General features: G+C 41.0%; 1 protein-coding gene across 1 annotated transcript in view; it reads left to right on the top strand.

Moving 5' to 3' along the window:
• TNFRSF8 (TNF receptor superfamily member 8) overlaps positions 1 to 21,253 on the top strand; it is a 73,789-nt gene that overhangs the window by 18,705 nt on the left and 33,831 nt on the right. Inside the window, exon 3 of the mRNA XM_069078300.1 lies at positions 19,066 to 19,188. Coding sequence (XP_068934401.1) covers positions 19,066 to 19,188 — 123 coding nt within the window. The remainder of the gene's footprint in view (positions 1 to 19,065; positions 19,189 to 21,253) is intronic.

The raw sequence follows: 21,253 nt of genomic DNA, 5'->3' as shown, positions 1-21,253 counted from the left end.
GGGACAGCTGAAGAAACTGTCAATGTTTAGCCTGGAGAAGATAAGACTTGGTAGTGGGGTAAGGCAGAGAAACATGAATGAAGTCTTTAAAGGGCTAGAAGGGAGGAGGGGGAGGATTAGACTTCTCTTTGGCCTGAGAGGGCAAAACTTGGGGCAGTGAATTCAAGTGGTGGAGAGGACCATTTAGGCTAGATGTCAGGAAAAAAAGTACAACTTCCTAACAATGCAGATTCTCCCAAAGTAGAAAGGCTACCTGGAGAGATAGCGGCTTCTTTCTCACCTCTTCTAGGTGTGGGCTTCAAATGGAGGTGAGCAGAATAACCATGTTAAAAGATAATGTAAATGGGGATTCTGAAGGTGGTGTTGTGTCTAGGGCACCAGATGGGGAGACAGGAAGACCTGAGGTCAACTTGTTAATTGTATCAGTCATTCCGTCAACCAGCAGTTATTAACCGTGTACTGTGTGACAGGCATTGCGCATTCAAAAAAAAAATTAATTAATTTTTAGTTTTCAAAATTTGCTTCCATAAGTTTTTGTCTTTTTTTTTTTTTTGGAGGTGGGGAAGGCAGGGCAATTGAGGTTAAGTGGCTTGCCCAAGGTCACACAGCTAGTAAACGTTAAGTGTCTGAGGCCGGATTTGAACTCAGGTCCTCCTGACTCCAGGGTTGGTGCTCTATTCACTGTGTCACCTAGCTGCCCTTCCATAAGTTTTCAGTTTTTTCCACCTCCCTCCCCTTTCCCTTCCCCAAGACGGCATGAAATCGGATATAGGCTCTACATATATATTACTATTAAACATATTTTCACATTAGTCGTGTTGTATAGAAGAAATAGAATGAATAGGAGGAACCATGAGAAAGAAAAAACAAAACAAAACAAAAAGAAAGAGAGCAAATAGTATGCTTTGATTTGCATTCAGCCTCCATAGTTCTTCCTGTGGATGTGGATGGCATTTTCCATCAAAAGTCTCTTGTAATTGTTTTGGGTCCTTGCATTGCTGAGAAGAGTTAAATCTATCAAAGTCAGTCACCACAGACTGTGGCTGTTACTGTGTACAATGTTCTCCTGGTTCTGCTCACTTCATTCAGCAACAGTTCATATAAGTCTTTCCAGGTTTTTCTGAAGTCATCATTTCTTATAGCAAAATAGCATCCCATTATATTTATATACCACAACTTGTTCAGTCATTCCCCAACTGATGGACATCTCCTCAATTTCCAATTCTTGGCCACCACAAAAAGAGATGTTATAAATATTTTTGTACATATAGGTCCTTTTCCCATTTTTATGATCTCTTTGGGATATAGACCTAGAAGTGGTATCACTGGGTCAAAGGGTATGCACATTTTTATAGCCCTTTAGGCATAGTTCCAAATTGCCCTCCAGAATGGTTGGATCAGTTCACAACTCCACCATCAATGCATTAGTGTTCCAACTTTCCCACATCTTCTCCAACACTTATCATTTTCCTGTTTTGTCATGTTAGCTAATCTGATAGGTGTGATGTGGTACCTCAGAGTTGTTTTGATTTGCATTTCTCTAATCAATAGTGATTTGGAGCATTTTTTCATATGTCTATAAATAGCTTTAATTTCTTCCTCTGAAAACTGCCTGTTCATATCCTTTGACCATTTATCAATTGGGGAATGACTTATATTCTTATAAATTTGACTCACTTTTCGATATATTTTAGAAATGAGGCCTTTATCAGAGACACTGGTTGTAAAAATTCTTTCCAAGTTTTCTGCTTCCCTTCTAATCTTGGTTGTATTGACTTTGTGCAAAAACTTTTCGATATAATGTCATTAAAATGATCCATTTTTGACTAACTTTGATAGACTGGGTTCCTCTCAGCAATGCAAGGTTAGAGGACAACTCCAAAAGACCCCTGATGGAAAGGGATAGCCACATCCAAAGAAAGAACAACAGAGTCTGAATGCAGAGTGAAGCAAACTACTTGATCTCTCTCTTTTGTGTTTTCTTTGATTTCTTCTTCCTCGTTGTTCACTCCATTGATTATAATTCTCCTTTACAACTTGACTAATGTTTAATGTAAAGGTATTTGTAGAATCTACATCTGATTGCTTACCGCCATGGTGGGGGGAGAGGGAAGGGGAGAAAATTTGGAGCTCAGGGGATTGTGGAACTGAATGTTGTAAACTAGAAGAAAATAAATAAATTAAATTCAAAAAAAGAAAGAAAAACTAAAATTGATAGAAACTGAAAGAAATAAAATTATACATTTTTCATTTCATAATGTTCTCACCACTTTCCATAAATCTGACAGATAAATTATTCCTTGCTCTCCTAAATTTGCTTATAGTATTAGCCTTTATATCTAAATTGTGTATTCATTTGGACTTTATTTTGGTATATGGTGTAAGATGTTAGTCTATGCCTAATTTCTGCCATACCATTTTCCAGTTTTCCTAGCAGTTTTTGTCAGATAGTGAGATCTTATCCCAGAAGCTGGGGTCTTTGGGTTTATCAAATAGTAGATTACTGTAGTCATTGACTACTATGCCTTATGTATACCTAATCTATTCCACTGATACAATCCTCTATTTCTTAGCCAGTACCAAGTAGTTTTGATGATTGCTGCTTTATAATATAATTTAAGATCTGGTATGGATAGTCCACCTTCGCTAACATTTCTTTCATTAATTCCCTTCATATTCTGAACCTTTTGTTCTTCCAGATGAATTTTGTTATTATTTTTTGTAGCTCTATAAAATAATTTTTGGTAGTTTGATTGGTATGGCACTGAATAAGTAAGTTAATTTAGATAGAATTGTCTTTTTTATTATATTAGCTCAACCTACCCACAAATAACTGATGTTTTTCCAATTACTTAGGTCTGACTTTATTTATGTGAAAAGTGTCTTGTAATTATGTTCATATAGTTCCTGGGTTTGTTTTGGCAGGTAGACTCCCAAATATTTTATAATGTCTACAATAACTTTAAATGGAATTTCTCTTTCTATGTCTTGCTGTTGGGCTTTGTTAGTAATATATAGAAATGCCGATGATTTATGTGGGTTTATTTTATATCCTGCAGCTTTGCTGAAGTTATTAGTTCATGACTTTCAATCCCTCCACCCTTCACTTCTTTCCCACGCTGTTACCCTTATGCTAGATATACCCCCCTCCTTTCCCCACCTTGATCCCTCGGTGAACCAGTTCAGTTTTGTTATGTAATCTGTCTAAATTCCCTTGGCCCTTTATCCTACCAAAGATGGTACCCTGCCAAGTTTCAGCCCTGGATTACTTTCACTATTCACTGCCTTTGTTCCTACACATGTACTGCTAAAAGAAACTAGAGGAAAAAATGAAATCATTCTGATTGAGTCTACTACTAATTTTTTACATAATGCACATGGCTCTCATTTCAGCCATATATTCCTTTTCTACCTCCTTAATTGACTCACTATCCCATTCACCGTGGCAGCTCTTCCTAACCTTTTCATCCCTCTTCAAATCTCCCATGGCTCCCCCTTCATCCACTTTCATATGAGAATCTTGCTAGAGAAAAACATTGAGGCCATTTAACATAAAATCCCTCCTCTTCTCCTCATCTCACATCACTCAGATGCTACTGTCTACTTCACGCCTGTCTCACATAAAAGGTGGTCCTTCCCCTTGCCAAAAATCACTATCCACCATTTTTTCTCCAGTAGATATCCCCACTCTATCATCCCCACTCTCTCAGTTCAATCTCTCCCTGTCTATTGGTTACTTTCCTACCACCTTTAAACATGCTCATTTCTTCCCTGTCCTCAAAAAAGAAACCTTCACTTGATCTGTCCCATTGTCATCCATATTTCTCTTCCTTTTTGTGGTTAAACTCTTTGAGAAAACCATCTACATTTGATGCCTTTGCTTCCTTTCCTCTCACTCTCCTCTTAACTCTCTGCAGTCTGACTTCTAAGCATCCTACTCAACTGAAACTGCTGTCTCCAAAGTTACAAGTCTCTTAGTTGCCAAATCCAATGGCCTTTTCTCAATCCTCTTTCTTTTTGAGGTCTCTGCAGCTTTTGACACTATCAATTATCCTTTTCTCCTTGATACTCCCTTCTCTCTAGGCTTTTATGATAGCACTCTCTCCTGGTTCTCCTCCTATCTATCTGACTGCTCCCCAGGGTTCTTGACTGGCTCTTTATCCAAGTCATACCTACTAAATGTGGATATCCCCCGAAGTTCCTTCCCAGTTCTTTTTCTCTTTTCCCTCTTTGCTATTTCACTTGGTGATCTCATCAATTCCCATGGATTCAGTGATCTTCTCTATGCTGATAATTCTCAAGTCTACTTGTACAGCTCTAACTTCTCTACTGACCTCCAATGTAGGGTATATGGGGTGGGGTGTTCAGAGAGGACTAGAACCACTGGTAAAGACTTGCCAAGCCCTTCTCAGGGCTACTTATTCACCTTTGCTATTTACCTGTCACCCAAATCTCACCTGTGGCTCCAAGAAAGTGTAGCACACTCAGTGGCTACACCCTGGTAAATCATTTTGGTCAGCAGGTTAAACCAGGTTAAGGGTAGCCAACAGCTTCAGTCCTGTTGGCGAAATATGGGGATATCTGCCCTAAGAATGTGAAAACTTTTCCTTCTGGAATGGGTAGCAGCAACCACAAAGGCATACCCAGGATGGCTGCTAGCACAGGTTCTTAGATCTGCTTTACTAAGAAAGACAGTTGTTTAAGAGATCAACAATCTTTTTAAAATACATTCACTAGTCCAGGGGAGAAGTCAGTACCCTGAACTTCAGAGAAAATACAAGCAGAGAAATAAAGACTCACAGACAGGGCTTCTAACTGTTTGAGAAGTTAGTACAGATCAAGAGACAGATCCAACTGTCTGACCAAGGCAATATATACATAGTTACCAGAGAAAGACGTACCAACATCTGGGCTTTTCAAAGCTGAGGGGCTCTTTAACAGCTACACAGAGTCTCATCTGGTCAAATCACAAGAACACTTCCAATGAGTGAGACCCAAAGCAAAATGCTAAGCTCAGAGTATATATACCATTTTTTTTTTTTTAGAGCCAGAGGGCATCACAACCGTCATGACTTAGTGTCTAATTAGAAATTAACAAAAAGTGTGGAAGCCTTTCTACAAGCAAGCCTCCCTTAAACAAGTTTCCCTTCATGGGCTCCACTTGAGGCCTATTAATGGGCAGGGAAGATCTTATGTACCATTAACATTACAAATGGGTGGATGAGAACAGTTTGTTCCAACGACCATGAAAGTGACTGAAGCAAACAAGTGTCTAGAGCTTGGTCAGACATCAAAGATGCCAAGGTCATTCACTGCAGCCCATGCCTTTGCCAGTTGTCTTGACTTTTGTCCTGGTACTAGACTCTGATGACTCTGGAAGAGAGTGAAGTTGACAAATTTGTGCAACTCTGCCTCACTTAAGCCCAATTCACCTGCAAGTCAAGACATCACCCCATGATGTCATGATCCTCTTAGAAAATGACGGACACACAGCAACAACAATAACTGACCTCCAGCTTCTGACCTCCTATGGGGCATCTTGAACCAGACGCACTGTAGCCATCTTAAACTTCACGTGTCCAGAACGGATTTTTCTTTTCTTTTCCCCCAAACTCTTCCCTCTTCCTAACTTCCCTCTTTCTGAGGAAGGTGTTGCCATTTCCCCAGTATCAACCTAAGTGTCGTTCTCAGCTCCTCACTCTCTCACCCTCCAGTATCCAACCAGTCACCAAGTCCTATTGATTTTACTTTCATGACATCTCTCCCACAACTCCTTCTCTCCTTTGACACTGCCTTAGGGTCTACAGGCCCCCATTACCTCATGCCGGAACTATTGCAATAGCCTGCTGGTTGGTCTTCCTGCCCGAGTTTCCACTTACCCTAGATCATCTTTCACTAATCTGTTGAATTGATGATTCGAAGCCTGAAGCCATTTAGGAAGGCTATCATTGTTGACTCATTCCTAAAGTGCAGGTTTGACCATATCACCCCCCCCTACTTAATATGTTCCAATGACTCCCTTTTGGCTCTGGGATCAAACATGAAATCCTTTATTTAGCTTTGGAAGCCATCCATAGCCTGACTGCTTCCTACCTTTCCAGCATTCCTTACTCATCCCGATGCCCACAAATGTAATCTTCGGTTCACTGGCTTCCTGGCTGTTTATCACAGATTTCCTGACCTTTGGCATTTTCAATGGCGGGGGCTCTGTCCTCATTCATTTCTTTCTCCTGGCTTCCTTCAAGTCTTAGCCCAAATCCTACCTTCTGCAAGATGCCACTGCCTTTTCTCTGTGGATTATCTGCAGTTTATCTTGTCTACAGTTTACTTGCACGTAGTTGTCCGCCTGCCATCTTCTAGATTTGTGAGCTCTTTGAGAGAAGGGACTGTTTTTAAAATGTTTTTTATCTTTCTTTATATCCCTAGCACTTAGCATGGTGCCAGGCACATAGTAGGTGGTTAATAAATGCTTAGCTGACTGGCTGCATCTCCCCCTCAGGGATACGTTATCTGCTCGAGTCCCTGCCAGTTGTCTCCCACTGTTAGATGCCTGACTAGCACTCCAGTCCCATTTGTAAAAGAATATTTACTTCAAAGATAAAGCAATAACAGAAGTATAAACATTTCTCTCTAACACTTCAGGATACTTTCCCTTACACCGTCTTCATCTCTAGGACTGACACTGGAGCTGGTGCTCTTATTCACTGAGCCACCTGGCCACCCCTAAGCAATTGGGGTTAAGTAACTTGCTCAAGGTTACACAGCCAGTTATTTCTGGGTGTGGTGCTGAGTATCTGAGCCCAGATTTGATCCCCAGGTCATCCTGACACTGGAGCGGGTGCTCTTACTCGCTGAGCCACCTGGCCGCCCTTAAGCACACTTTCAAAGTTGCCTTGGTCCCATCAACTTACCATCAAAATGCTTCCTACAGAGTCCTTGGTTCAGCAAAATTTCTCCATCATCAGGACTTCAATTCTAGACTGGTTGTGACTTGGACCACTGGTAGTACTGAACTCCTAGAGCATTGATTTCCTCACCTTTGGGAGCTTATGAGGTTGGAACCTTCTGATTACTCTCCTTCCCTTAAAATGAAAGAATCAATGTCAAGACAAAGCAGCTAGTCCTATTTTCACAGCATCATATGTTAGCCAGAGAGAGAGAGAGAGAGACAGACAGACAGAAAGAGACAAAGAGAGAGAGGGGAGGGGAGAGGGAGAGAGGAGAGGGACAGGGAGGAGAAGAGAGGGGAGAGACAGAGAGAGAGAGGGAGAGGGGGGGGGGGGGGGGAGAGGGAGCATCCAAGACCTCTCTTCTTCTAGCTTTATCTTTCACCAGATGCTGTTAATGGCCTCAAGTTTTGGCTGCTCAGCCAATTTAAAAGATTCAGCTAACTCTAACCAGTTACAGAATGTCTACATATGCTCAAAAGTCTCTCAAAGGCAATCCAATTTCAGGTCATCATGACTGTCCTGGATGCAGGCTCCCCAGCCTGTTCCATGTGAGAAATTACATCAGAGATACTCTATACATATACCAGTCCCTTGGTATATTCTATTGGAGGATCTTCGATCCTCAGTTTCCTCAACAGCAATAAGTACTACTAATAGTAGTAGTAGTAGTAGAAGTAGCAGTAGTGGTTGTGGTAGTAGAGTACTAGTAGTGGTGGTAGTAGTAGTAGTAGTAGTAGCAGTAGTAGTAATAGTAGTAGTAATACTTTTCCTACTATTTTAAAAGATTATTATGAGTTCAAATGAAATCAGAGATCGATGTGTGAACTATTAGCATCAATAGACTTTTGTCAGCTTATTGAGGATATAGACTGTGTTACTTCTTATCTTTCTATTTGAGAAAATTAAATAATTGATTTTCTACTTTCTATTTTATTTCACTCTGTAATTAATTCTATTCTTTAACTGCCTGAGCCAAGGTCCCTCCCAGCTCTGACACTCTATGAACAAAGGGAAATCACTTTCTCAGCTATGTGGAAAATGGATTTGAGTGGGGAGAAACTTGAGCCAGGAAGACTAATTTTACAATATTCTAAGTGAGAGAGAAATCTATAAAGAACATATGTATATTTAAATGTATGGATGCATATACATATAAAGTATATATATGTGTGTTCATATATACACATAGTATATAAAACTATATCTGCATATATACATATATGCATTTATATACATATTTATAGTGTATGAAGTATCTAGTAAATGTAAAAAAGTAAATATAGTCCACGTAGTATGTAATAAATAAAAAAAAATAAAGTATGTAAAAAAGCCAAGTAATTTCTGTCCAGCAGAGTCTGAATGATGGAGGGATCGTCAGGTCCTCCAGATGCTCCTGTTTGCAGGTGGTTTTGCTGATTACATCAAGCCTCAGTATGTTATAGGCAGAACTTCCTAAGTGAGATCCTTAAATTCCTCAGAAGAACTTAGCCTAAAGATTTACACAGAAAAAGCTAAGTGAATCAACAATGCTATTTAAATAGTGATATGCAGTTAAATGTTTAGAATTCATCCCCCAATACTTATATCAATCAATCAGTAGGCATATATTAAATGCCTACCATGTGGAAAGGCATTTTTTGGATACTAAGGATATAAAAATAATTTAAAAAACACCCGTCTTCAGGAACTTATATTCAATCTGGGAAAACACCATATAAGTTTTATATAGATATAGATATATACATATACACACACATATATACAGACAGGAAGTAAATACATGTGTAACTCTGGGTGTGGTGTGCTCCTCCCCCACCCCACCCCTCACTCTTGATCTCTGGGTTAATTTGCTCATTGAACCTTTACTCGTGCTGACAGGTCTGGTGTTTCCAGAGAGGGGCCATGGTCATGTATTTATGACTCAATACTGTCTTTTAGAATAGTAGGGGTAACCCTGGTGTGGGGGGGGCAGGGAGGTGACAGTTCTATTACTCATTATTTTAGCTTCTCAACCTCTGCTGGGTGCTTCACATTTCTACAAAATCAGTCACCATTGACAACATTAATGATTTTTTTGGTCATTTTTCCTTAAAAATTTTTTTTTGAAAATTCTGAACTTAAATACCAAACAAGATGAGCATGAACTATTAAACATATAGTATTTGCTTAATGATAAGGCAAAAGTAGGAATAACCAAAGATTGACTTAATAGAAAGCAAAAGTAGGAATAATCAAACATAACAGTTACTAAATAGAGAACCCGGGTGACCCTCTCCTACCAATGTGTGAAGTGTGTTGGGGAGAGAAACTTAGAAACTTTGCAGGAAGCGCCTGAGAAGAGAAACCTCTGGACTTCAGGCCTGGGTATCCTTGTTCCCTTCAGGAACAGTCCGCACCACACAAAGCTGCTTCTCTGCTAGCTGATTTCTCTGCCGCTTGTCATTGATCTCCTGCTCAGCAAAGCTACTCTTTTTGCTTTCACAATAACAAATCAGTGATAGTTCTTTCAATTCTTTTTGTTTCCTGCCTCACTGAAGAACACAAAAGTTCTCCTTAAGATAAAGAACTGCCAAGCTCCCATGGTCTGTAAATAATAGGGGATTCCATTTTGTCCAGTCAGCTCCAGGAGTCTTCTCTCAGCCCAAGCAAACCTATCTTTCCCCTCTGTTTCTCTTTGTAAAACCAGAGAAGGCAGAAGGAGACAGGGGCACCCTTAAGCGATTTCCCTTCTCTCATATAGATGGTAGCTGAAGGGCAGTCACCCCATAGGCTTCAGGAGTAGGATTGGGCTCTCAGCTGACGGGTTTCCAGCCTTTTTCTACCCAACCAGCAAAGCAATGGTTCTCCACCAATCAGCAAGTTCCCCCCAAAGCTGCTAAAGAGTCAGCTGTCTATCCTGAATGTTCTGTCCTCAACTTTTCACATTTCCTCTTGTGCTCAAGAGGCCTTTCCTGGTCCCCTTCAATGTTTGCTCCTTCCCTCTGAGATTATATCCAATTTCCCCCACTCCCCCCCCCCACACACACACACACTCACACACACACACACACACACACCTTAGTTCCCTATATTTTCCCCATACATATATATCCTATATATCCAATTTTCCCTACACACACACACACAGACACACACACCCCTTAGTTCCCTATATTTTCCCCATACATATATGTGCTATATATCCAATTTTCCCTATATATCAGTTCCATATGTATATATGAGTATGTGTGTGTGTATGTCAGTTTGTATATGATTGTTTGCAATGTTGTCTCTTCCAACAGACTGTGAGCTCCTTGAGAGCAGGGAATGTCTTTACCTTTCTCTGTATTCCCAGCATTTAGAAGTGTTCCAGACACACAATAAGAACTTAATAAATGTCAGCTGCTTCTGCTAATGATGAGAATTATAAGATAAAACTCAAGAAATCTATCTTTCTATCAAAAATTAGCCCAACAGTCTTTATATAATCTTCCCATGGTTTCCAAATAGTTATTTGATTTAATTTATTCTTTCAAGTTACAAACTTTAAAAATCTAAAAATAGTCACATGCCAATGAGTTGATGGACCACGATGCTTGGCAGCTATGGTTCCTCTAGTCATTGCTCTCTGGGTACATTCACCTGAGGGGCAGTTCTCTGTCTGCTCTAGATGACTCTAGAACAGGGGTGGGGAACCTGTGGCCTTAAGGCCACATGTGGCCTCACCCCTGCTCTAGAGTCTGGCAAGACTCCTGTAGGAAGTGAGTATGCTTGGAATGTTCTCTCTCCCCTTCTTGTGTTGTGAATTTGTGGTGTTTTTAATAAATGCCTGTTGACTGATTGGTTAACTTTAAAGCCCAATTCCCTGATTCCCCCCAAGTCAGTAATTTGACATTTTTTTGTATGCCTAGCATCAAGAACAATGCCTGGCATATAGTAGGAGCTTAATAAATGTTTTTTGATGAAGTGATTTCTTCTTAGACCTCTCATGGCACATTGTGATGCATCTCCTTAACCTGGTCATCAGGGCAACTAGCTGACTCAGTGGATAGAGTGCTAGGGCTGGAGTCAGGAAGACGTGAGTTCAAATTCAGCTTTGGATACGCACTGTGTGACCCTGGGTAAGTCACCTTACCTCTGTTTGCTTCAATCCATTGGAGAAGGAAATGGCAAACCACTCGGCTCTTTACCAAGAAAACAAAGAGTTGGACAGAATTATCACGTCTTTCAATCATCTGCACTGGTACTTTATCTGCCTGCTAAGCTGTGAATTCTACAAAAGTGGGGACTGAGTTTTAGCTAATTTTTTGGTCTCTGTCAGGATGGTAAATGCTCTGCATACAGCAAGTGCTTAATTAATGTTTGTTGAATTGAGCCAGATTGTATAAATGATACTTTCTATTTGCATGACTGTGTAAACTGTAAGTGTTTTCACAGAATGTCTGACAACAATATTAGGAGGTGGGTAGGATGGGATTTACCAGGAAGGACTCTGATTCCCCAATTCTAAGCTCCTATTATGTGCAAACTGTGAGGGAGTTAGAGCAAGCTTTAGAGATCTAGCTACTCAAGGTTCTTGTAGGGGATGAGTCTTGAAATGATGGAGGGGAGGACATGGCATTGCCAAAGCGAGGGAGAGATCCCAGACCTCATTTGTTCATTTAATAAATATCTATTGCTAGTTTTAATTTGCTAGGTAGAGAGGTAGCGGAGTATAGCTACTAATTGTGGTATCAGGAAGACTAGATTCATGTCCTGCCTCTAACATGTCCTAGCTACATGACCCTGGCCAAGTCACCTTACCTCTCGGGGTTCTAGGCCACCCTTTGAGGCTAAATTGTAGAAGGAAGAAAGGGAACACATATTTATTAAGCACCTACTATGTGCCAGGCATTGTGGTGCCTGCTTTACAAATATTATCTCTTTTTATCTTTGCACAGTCCTTCCAGGTAGGTGGTATTATTATCCTCATTTTACAGTTGAGGAAACTGAGGCACTCAGGTTAAGTGACTTGCCCAGGATTATATAACTAAGAAGTGTATGAGGCTAGATTTGAACTCCGATCTTCCTGCCTCTAGACCCAGTGCTCTGTCCACTTCCCACCTAGCTGCCTCTAATAAGTAAATGAATGAAAAAATCAGCCAATTTACCATCATTTATTCAACTATTTTTTTTGTTGTTGTTGTTTTGGTTTCTGTATCCCCAGTGGCTCAATGCTTTGCTTCTCTATCCTAGTGTCTAGCATAACAGGTGCTTAATAAATGCCTGATGATTGATTGATTGGTAGATTTCCTTACTGGGAATTCCTTACACCAATGAAATCATAGTTCTGGTAGGAAAAAAAAAATGTCAGTCTGCCTTTACCATTAAATCCATCTTGAACCTATTAAATGCTTTCAACATCCGGAACACTGACCTAAGGACTGGGGTGGGGACTAGATCTGAATATTTCCTTGGCTTGAAGCTGGGAAGTCCCTCCACCTGTGCTAGTAGGCATCTTCTCTGCAATTTCTAGACCCAGCGGGTTGCTCAGGGGCCCTGAGTGTTTAGGTGACTTACCCAGAGTCACACAATCGGTATGGGTCAGAATCTAGGACTCCCTGGATCTGAGATTTGCTCTCCAACCATTGCTACTCTGAACTGGGGACAGAGACCACAGAGACAAAATGGAAAACAGTCCGTCACATCCTGCCATTAAGCCAATCCCTATAGCTGGACTTCTTGCCCTTCCTCTCCAGCCAAATTGAGCTGGTCCCCGAATAGGTTTTTGTACCTTCCTGCCTTCTAGCCTTTGCATATGGATAATGTCTTTCCCTGCCCCCAATTATTCTTGTTGAAATCTTCCATGGCTTTCAAGTCCCAGCTCAGACTGCCACCTCTTCTGAGAAGCCCTCCCTGATTGCCCTGGCCAGAAGGAATCTCTTCCTCCTCTGAACTCTTTTGATATTTCATCTTCTAATTCCCAGCATGCTTCCCCTCCCCTGCACTCCACCCCCACTCACCCCATCCTCTGAAACTTCTACTAATAGCCTTTTCCCGATCCCCAAGCACGAGAGAGCTCTGAGCCCCATCTCCACTATCGTTCTACTTGGGTTTCTGTATTATCTCCACCATGTCATTAACCACACACAGCAGCAGGAAGAAACTGACTTCCTTTCAATTCCCTGGCTCCCCCATCACTAACTCAGTGGGGGACCATGGAGAAGGGTGGGTGCTATTAACAGACTCAGAGACAGCGATGGGGGAGCAGAAGTCCAGGGCAGCAAGGTGTTGTGAATGGGGTTCCCCTCCCCTCTCCCCCAGCTGCAGTGACTCATGGAGGGAGCACTCCACCCTCCCTCCTCTCATGAGGACAGTAACTAGAAGTCGGCCTGGAAGTTAGCCAGATGCATGGGGAAGAGAGGAGCAGTGGGCGGGGCATTTTGCTGGTGTTTTACCTAGTGGGGTTGTTTCCGGACAGAAGAAAGAAAAAGAAAACCCCAAAACCAGACAGACACACACACACAAAAAAAACCCCCTCTCAGGCTGGGAAGGAAATTTCTGACATTTGCTGCCTGATTTAGACACTTGGCCTTCAGTGGCAAAATTTGCATGGGGCTTACTGGGATGGTAGGTTTGAGGGAAGTATAGGGAAGGGGTGAGAAGGGAGCTGGAGGGCTCCTGGGCAGGAACCCCAAGGCAGAGACCCTTCCTCTCCCTTCCCCTCCAAGGCCAGGTAGAAGGAGAAAAGAAAGGCTGAAAATTCTAGGTCCTTCTCCCTACACCCAAACTCCATTCCCCAGAAAAATGGGGCAAGGGATAATGGAATTTTGAGTTGGAAGGGATCTTAGAGGTCATCTCCCTAGGGGGTCTTCACCTTTTTTGTGTTTTGGACCCCTTGGGTAGTCTGTGAAGCCTAGGGACTTCTTGGAGTTATGTTATTAAATGCATAAGATAAAATACATAGGATTACAAAAGAAGACAATTATACTAAAATACAGTTATCCAAATGTTTTTTTTTAAACAAGTTCAGGGCCCTCAGGTTTAGAACTACTATTTAATCCAACCCCCTTATTTTCCTGAGAGAAAAACTGAAAGGGAAAAAAGAAAATTCAAAACAAAAGAAAGATATTTGCCTCAGTTTACACAGATAGTAAATAAATAGAGCCAATATTGAAACTTGGGCCCTCTGACTGAAGAAAGCAGTGTGGTATGGTAGAAAAACTAGCTAGGGCTGGAGTGAAAGAACCTGGATTCAAATCCTGCTTTTAATACTGACTATAGGCATGGTGGTGGGCAAGTCATTTTCCCTCCTGGAATTTGGTTTTCTTGTCAGTAAAATGAAGAGCTGGATTTGATGACCTTTGGGGTCTCCTCCAGCTGTTCTGATCTTTTAACTCCAAATCCATCATTCTTTACCTTGCTTTTGCTCTGCCTCTCCTCGCAGAGCTAATTGGGCACATAGGTTCCAGGTACCAGCAGCCCAGTAGCATAAACTAGGCATAGAGGAGAGAATTTCTTTTTTTTTTTTAATTTATTATTTACTTTTAGTTTACAACATTCAGTTCCACAATCCCTTGAGTTTCAAATGTTCTCCCCCTCCCTCACCTCTCCCCTCCTCTCCCATGGCACCATGCAGTCAAATGTAGGATCTACAAATACCTTCACATTAAACATTAGTCAAGCTGTAAAGAAGGATTATAACCAATGAGTGAACAATGAGAGAGAAGAAACGAAACAAAATAAAACAAAAAAGAGAGAGCAAGTGGTTTGCTTCAATCTGCATTCAGACTCTGTAGTTTTTCCTCTGTATGTGGATAGTTCTTTCCATCATGAGTCCTTTGGAGTTGTCTTATAGCCTTGCATTGCTGAGAGGAGCCCAGTCTATCAAAGTTAGTCGTCATACATACAATGTGTCTGTAGCTGTGTACAGAGTTCTCCTGGTTCTGCTCTCTTCGCTCAGCATCAGTTTATATAAGTCTCTCCAGCTTATTATGAATGTGTGTCTGCTCCAAGGAGGGAATTTCTTGCATGCCCCTAGTGGAGCACAGAAGATGAATCCCCATCCTCCATCAATGGCAGCTGTATGGAATCCAAGCTTATTTTTGCCTAGCATTCAAGGCTCTTTCTACCTTGCTATTCCCTCTCTAGCCTATTTTTCTTTTACAGCAGGAATACTCTACTGTCGTTAGTTTGATATCCTTACTGTCCTGCTCGTCTGGCCTGTTTGTTTATGCTTTTAAGGGCAAGGTAGGCCTCTGTCTCTAAGGAAGAGGAGGAGCACATTTGGCCATCAACGATTCTCTTGTCAAGGCCAATCCTTTGGTAATTAGGCCAGTTCTGCCTCTGACAGGACAGAATTTCAAAGTCTTGACTGAGTCAAGACTTTGGAGGCAGCTTCTCTTGGGAGGTTAGGAGTCATCTTAGTTTAGAAATCATAATAATTTATTTACTTGTTTTATGATCACAAAGAAACACAGTTTGGAAAAGTTCACAGAGAGTCAGTCTGAGTGCCAGGACGACCTGGTTCTGAGTCATGTTCTTGAAACATCCTGCTTGTTTGATACTGGACAGCCAGTGTCCCAGGCAACTAAAGCTACTAATGTCAGAGAAGGTGCTGATCTGCACTGGTAAAGAACGTTTCCTCATCTTGGAGTCCCCAGTACTCAAGTCTCTGTCTCCTGTAATTATAAAGTACCTTCACTTAATCCCATTTGCAACTTGAGAAATATGCTTGTGAGTTAGATCACGTCAAGATTTTATACATTACTTTTCCCAGTGGTGCCAGGAGAGAGCATTGGATGAAGATTTGAGTTGGATCCTTGACTCTACTATTTACTAGCTATATGATCTCAGCTTATCATAGAAAGAGTGATGGTTTTGAAGTCAAACAGTATTGAGTTAAAATCCTGACTCTGCTAATTACTACATGTGTGACCTAGGGCAAGTCACCTTCTTTTTTTGGAGCCTCAGGTTCCTATTCTGTAAAATGAAGAATTGGATTAGAGAGCTTCTGAGGTTCCTTCCAGTTAGAAAGTATAACCCCATGATCCTAATTGAGCAAGTCATTGCCTTTCTCTGACTTGGTTTCCTCACCTCTAAAAAAAGGTGGGGGGGAGGGACATGACTTGATGGCCTCTGAGTGCCCTTCTAATTGTAAGTCAGTTCTTTTGTTTGTCAGGGTGAAGGGAGCACCAGCTGCCTTATAGGATTTTTGTGAAAGTCACATGAATGTAAAGTAGTGGTCCTTAGTGGTCGAGGGACCCGGAGGTCCCCAAGACCCTTTCAGGAGATCTATAAGGTCAAAACAAGATTATGGGAGAAATATCTCCTTTTTGAGTCTATGGGGTAAGTATCTACTGCTGAAATGTGTGAGTAGACCACAGTGTAGAAATGATAGAGGTAAGAGAAACCTAAGTTTTATTATTATGCTTAAACATAGGTTCAGTTCTCAAGCAAAGGAAGTCTAAACAATCATTAGGATTCTAACAAGGTCTCTTATTATTATTTGTCTCTTATAGACAAAGTTATGTCAGAATGACAGAAATAATTATTTTACAGATTGTAATCTCTTAGATCATAAAAGTTAAAGAAAAGACAAATCTGGAATCCCATGCTTTCTTCAATGCCTAAAAGTTGAATAAACTTAGAGTCATAATCTCATAAACTCATACATAAATTTAGTTAAACAACTTTATAGGTAAACTAAGTCAGGTTCAAATTAAACTACATTTAGAGGGTTCACAAATAGACTGATTGAGGAGGGGGAGATTTACATGTTCCCAAGGAGTCAAGAAAAGTCGAGATTCTTCCTTTGGCTTCTTATTTAAGGAACATTTGAGACCTCAAGTAAATATTCACATCCTATGGAACACATTTTGGTCAGATGAGGTTAATATTAACAGAAGACGGGCTTTTAGTTAACCAAAAGTTTCAGGAGGACTGGTCCTGAGCCCTGAATAATAAAAATTAAAAAGAAAATTCCTTTATAACAATACTGTCATGTTAATTTCTAATATGGTAAACATCCATAGGCATAGCCCACATAAACCAAAATTCTTTGGGGAAAAATTAGTGATTTTTTAGTATGAAGAAGCCCTGAGACCAAAAAAGTTTGATAAAATTCTGAAAAGGGTAAGATGCTATATTCCTATGAAATCAATGCATTTCAGAGCTGGAAGGGACCTCAGAGGCCACTGAGCCCAAGCAGCACCTGAACAACAATATTGCCTTCCTCATCTTCAAAAAGCATCCCTTTTCCCTTTGCTTAAAGACCTCCAAGGGGCAGGAAACCAGTCCTTCCCAAGACTGATCAAGGTGACCCCAAATTGTTGGGAAGGATTCCCTGGCATCAAACTGAAACCTGCTTTTTTGCACTTTCCCACATTTGCTTCTACTTTTGTCCTTCCTCTGGAGCCAAGAGGAACAAGTTTAATACCCCTTCCATTTGACAGCCCTTTAGATATTTCACAATAACTATCCCCTTAAATCTTTTTTTTTCCTGGCTAAATATCGCTGATACTCAGCTGACTTGGTTCTAAGTATCACCATTCTGTTTTCCCTCCTCTCCAGATATGCTCCAGTTTGTTAGAATCCTTCTTAAAATGGGTTATCTGGTAGACTATATGGGGTCTGAGCAGGACACGTTCCAGTGATAGGTGACGTGTGTACACTATTCCCATAATCTACCAGCCTGATAACTCTATCAAAGAAGAAGATGACATATGCCTGGGGTGATTTGTAATCATCAATTACACTTTGTAATCACTGATTCCTTTTTAAACTGGTTTTCAGAAACCATTTCTTTATCTAATGTTTTCAAATTTTGCCAGGAATTGAAGTCAAACTCACTGACCTCTATTCAATAAACACTTAACTATAGTGTGCAAATTGTACTTTTTCTTCATTTTTTGAAAGTTGGGGCACTTCCCCTTTTCCTGTCCTGTAGCATCTTTCTCATTCTACTTTCTAATAATCTTTTGAGTGTTACTTTATTGTTGAATATCCACCTTTTTTTTATTCCTGGTTAAGCTCAGATTTTCAAGGTAGGTCACCTTGGGCTACATTTTGAGCTCCCTCAGTCTTCAGAACACATTATTCCATTCTTTCTTGTGTTTTCTTGTACGCAAAGAATAGTCTTGTGTTATTAAAATTTCCTTTCCTTTGTATTTGAAAATCTTTCTTCTGGTTGCTTGCCAAATTTGTTATTTTTCAAGGGAATTTCTAAATTTAGCCGCCATGTGTCTGGGATTCTGTCAATTAGTACTTTGATTTCTATGTTCTTTGATAGCCCAAAAGAGGATGGATTGGAAAGGGGAAAGACTTGAGGCAGGCAGGTTTGTTATTAGGCAACAGTCCAAGCATGAATTCTTGAGGATCTGCATCAGGGTGGTGTCAAAATCAGAGGAAAGTAGGGGGAATGTTGGAGAGACGTTGCAGAGATAAAATCAACTGTATGTATGTATGTATGTAAGTATGTATGTATGTATGTATGTATGTATATAAGATTGAATATGAAGGGTAAAAGATAATACGGAGTCTAGACTGTGAGCCTGAGGAAGTGGGAGGATGATGTTACCCTCTCCCGTAATAGGGAAGATGGGAGGCAATAAGGGTTTAGGTGGGAAGATGATGCTTTCTGTGTTGGACATGTTGAGTTTAAGATATCTTCTGGACATTCATGAAAGGTGGCTGAAAGGCAGTTGGAGATGTGAGATTGGGGGTCAGCAGAGAGATTGTGGCAGGATAGGTAGATTCGAGAATCATCAGGTAATTAAATCCATGGGAACTGGTGAGATCACCAAGTAAAAGTATTAGAGAGGGAGAAAAGAAGAAAGTCCAGGACAGAATCCTGTGGGACATCTGTGATTAGAGGACATGATCTTGAGGAGGATCCAGGAAGGGAGACAGAGAAGAAGTGGTCAGATTGGTAGGAGAAGCAAGAGGGACTAGTGTCCTGAAGCTCTTCTATCTCTAAATCAATGTTCCTTTTTTTTATAGATAAAGAAACTTGAGACTTAGGGAGATCAAATGACTTGTCCATGGTCTCATGAGCAGGGACAGATTCAGGCTAAGAGACCTTAGGTATCTTTTCTCCAAACCCACACCTGCTATGCTGTTCTACAAAGACCTAGAACAACTTTGTTCTCTTTTCTAGATCAGATGCCTCAGAAGCCATGTCCCCAAAGGTCTGAAGACTGCACAATGAAGTGTAATCCAGGTCATTACTTGGAACGTAAGCCAGAAATGCGCTGCTTGGGCTGTGTTAGCTGCAGCAGAGGTACTGTCCTTGCTACTAATCATGGGTTTGTCTCTTCCCTTCTCTGCCCTTCCCCACCTTTGAAGAGATGGTGCATGTGTGTGTGTGCCCATATAAGCAAGAGAATACAAATGACTAAGGGGGAGAGTTTTCTAAGACTTGCTAGTTGAGAGATAGCTGGTCAGTTCTTCTGAGTCAGCCCTTACACCCTTATCATGAGAGTCCAGAAAGAGCCAAGTCTTTTTTTATGTTTTTGTTTTATGTTATATTTTTATTGATAGTCATGTTTTATTGATATTTTTTGCTTTAAAAATAAACCACCATGACTTTTCAATAATCCATAATGCTCAGTGAGTCTTTTCATCATAAAGAAACAGTTCAGCAAATCAAACAAACAGCTGCTGCTGACAACATATGCAACCTTCTGTATCTATGGCCCCCTTCCTTCACTTCCCCACCTCTCTGATGAGAGCAGGGAAATGTATTCATCACTAGTTATTTGGAACCAAGATTAGACATTGTGTAGAATCTGAATTCAGTTATGTCCTTTTTATTTACACTATTATCAAAGAAGCTAGGTGATAAAGAGGATAGAGTGTTAGGCCTGGAATCAGGAAGACCTGAACTGAAATCCAGCCTCTGTTCCTAGCTGTGTGACCCTGGGCAAGTCACTTGACCTCTGCTGGCCTCAGTTTTGTCACCTACAAAATAGAATAGTAACAGCACCTACCTCTCAGGGTTGTTGTGAGGATCAAATAAGGTAAAGTACATAGCACAATGCCTGGAACATAGTAGGTGTCATATTAATGCTAATTTCCTTCCCCTCCTCTTTGTAGTTGCTGTGTGTATATTATTTTCCCAATTCTGCTTTCTTAATTATATGTCATTTAGGTATCGACATGTTTCTCCTAAGATCCTCCTCTGACACTTCATCATGGCATGGACATGATCCAGGGATCACAAAGCCCATGCCACCAGGGCAAAAAAACACCACTGGAAAGGCACAGGGTCTTGTATTCCTTGATGTTGAGTCATTTCAATTGTGTCTGACTCTTCCTGACCCCATCTAAGGTTTTTTTGGCAGAGATAGTGGAGCAGTTTGCCATTGCTTTCTCTAGCTCATTTTACACATGAGGAAACTGAGGCAACCAGGGTTAAGTGACTTCTCCAGGATCACACAGCTAGTAAGTGTCTGAGACCAGATTTGAACTCAGGAAAAGGAGTCTCCCTGATTCCAGGTCTGGCACTGTATTCACTGTGCTGGCTAGCTGCGTGTGCCTTGTGAACATAGTAGGTATTGAATAAATATTTGTTGAATGAATGAAGGAATCTGGATAAAGAGGTTTTGAGTGTAGACCCAACAGAATTACAGGATCTCAGAAAGTGACCTCAGAGACCATGAAGGAGAAGCCTCTTTTCTACATTCCCAATAAATGATCAACCATTCTGTGCCCAAAGCTTTCCAATTGGGGGCAGACCACTGCACTCCCTAAAGAGGAAATCCAGGTCCTGTTGGCATAACGCTAATTGTGAGATGTTTTTTCCTGACATCAAGCCTAAATGTGTTTCAATGCCTATTTTACTCACTGATCCTGGTCTTCCTCTCTGAGACCAAGCCAAATGCATCTCATCCCTCTTCTAAAGGACTACACTTGAGACTTTAAATGTCTTTAGGGTTGGCTAAGCACTTTACATATGTTATTTCATTCAATACCTTTGAATAAAGCAATTAATGCCCCCCCCCCCAACCTCAGGACTTATCTCTACCAAGCTACACATCCCCAGGCCTTTGCCATCTTGGTTGCTTCCCTCTAGACACTCTCCAGTGGATCCATGACCTTCCTAAAATGTGGCACCTAGACTCAACACAATGCTCTAGGTGTGGTCTGACCACAGGAGCAGAAGTGCTTTCACTTCCCTAGTACTGAATGTTCTTCCTCTCTCAACACATCCGAGGAGTACTTCCTCTTTTTCAGCCTCCATAACATTCTCTGACTCATGCTGAGTTTGGTTCTGTGACCCTAACTGTGCATTGGACTGCATGGCTGTCAGTGGAGTGGAGGCCCAGCCCAGATAAACCCAGAGG

This window comes from Petaurus breviceps, unplaced genomic scaffold (genome assembly GCF_028583685.1).
Source record: "Petaurus breviceps papuanus isolate PSGF00001 unplaced genomic scaffold, PetGlider_PUasm1.0 91041, whole genome shotgun sequence".
Classification (NCBI taxonomy): Eukaryota; Metazoa; Chordata; class Mammalia; order Diprotodontia; family Petauridae; genus Petaurus; species Petaurus breviceps.
The sequence above is the reverse complement of the archived record's forward strand: the minus strand, read 5'-3'. Positions and strand labels throughout refer to the sequence as shown.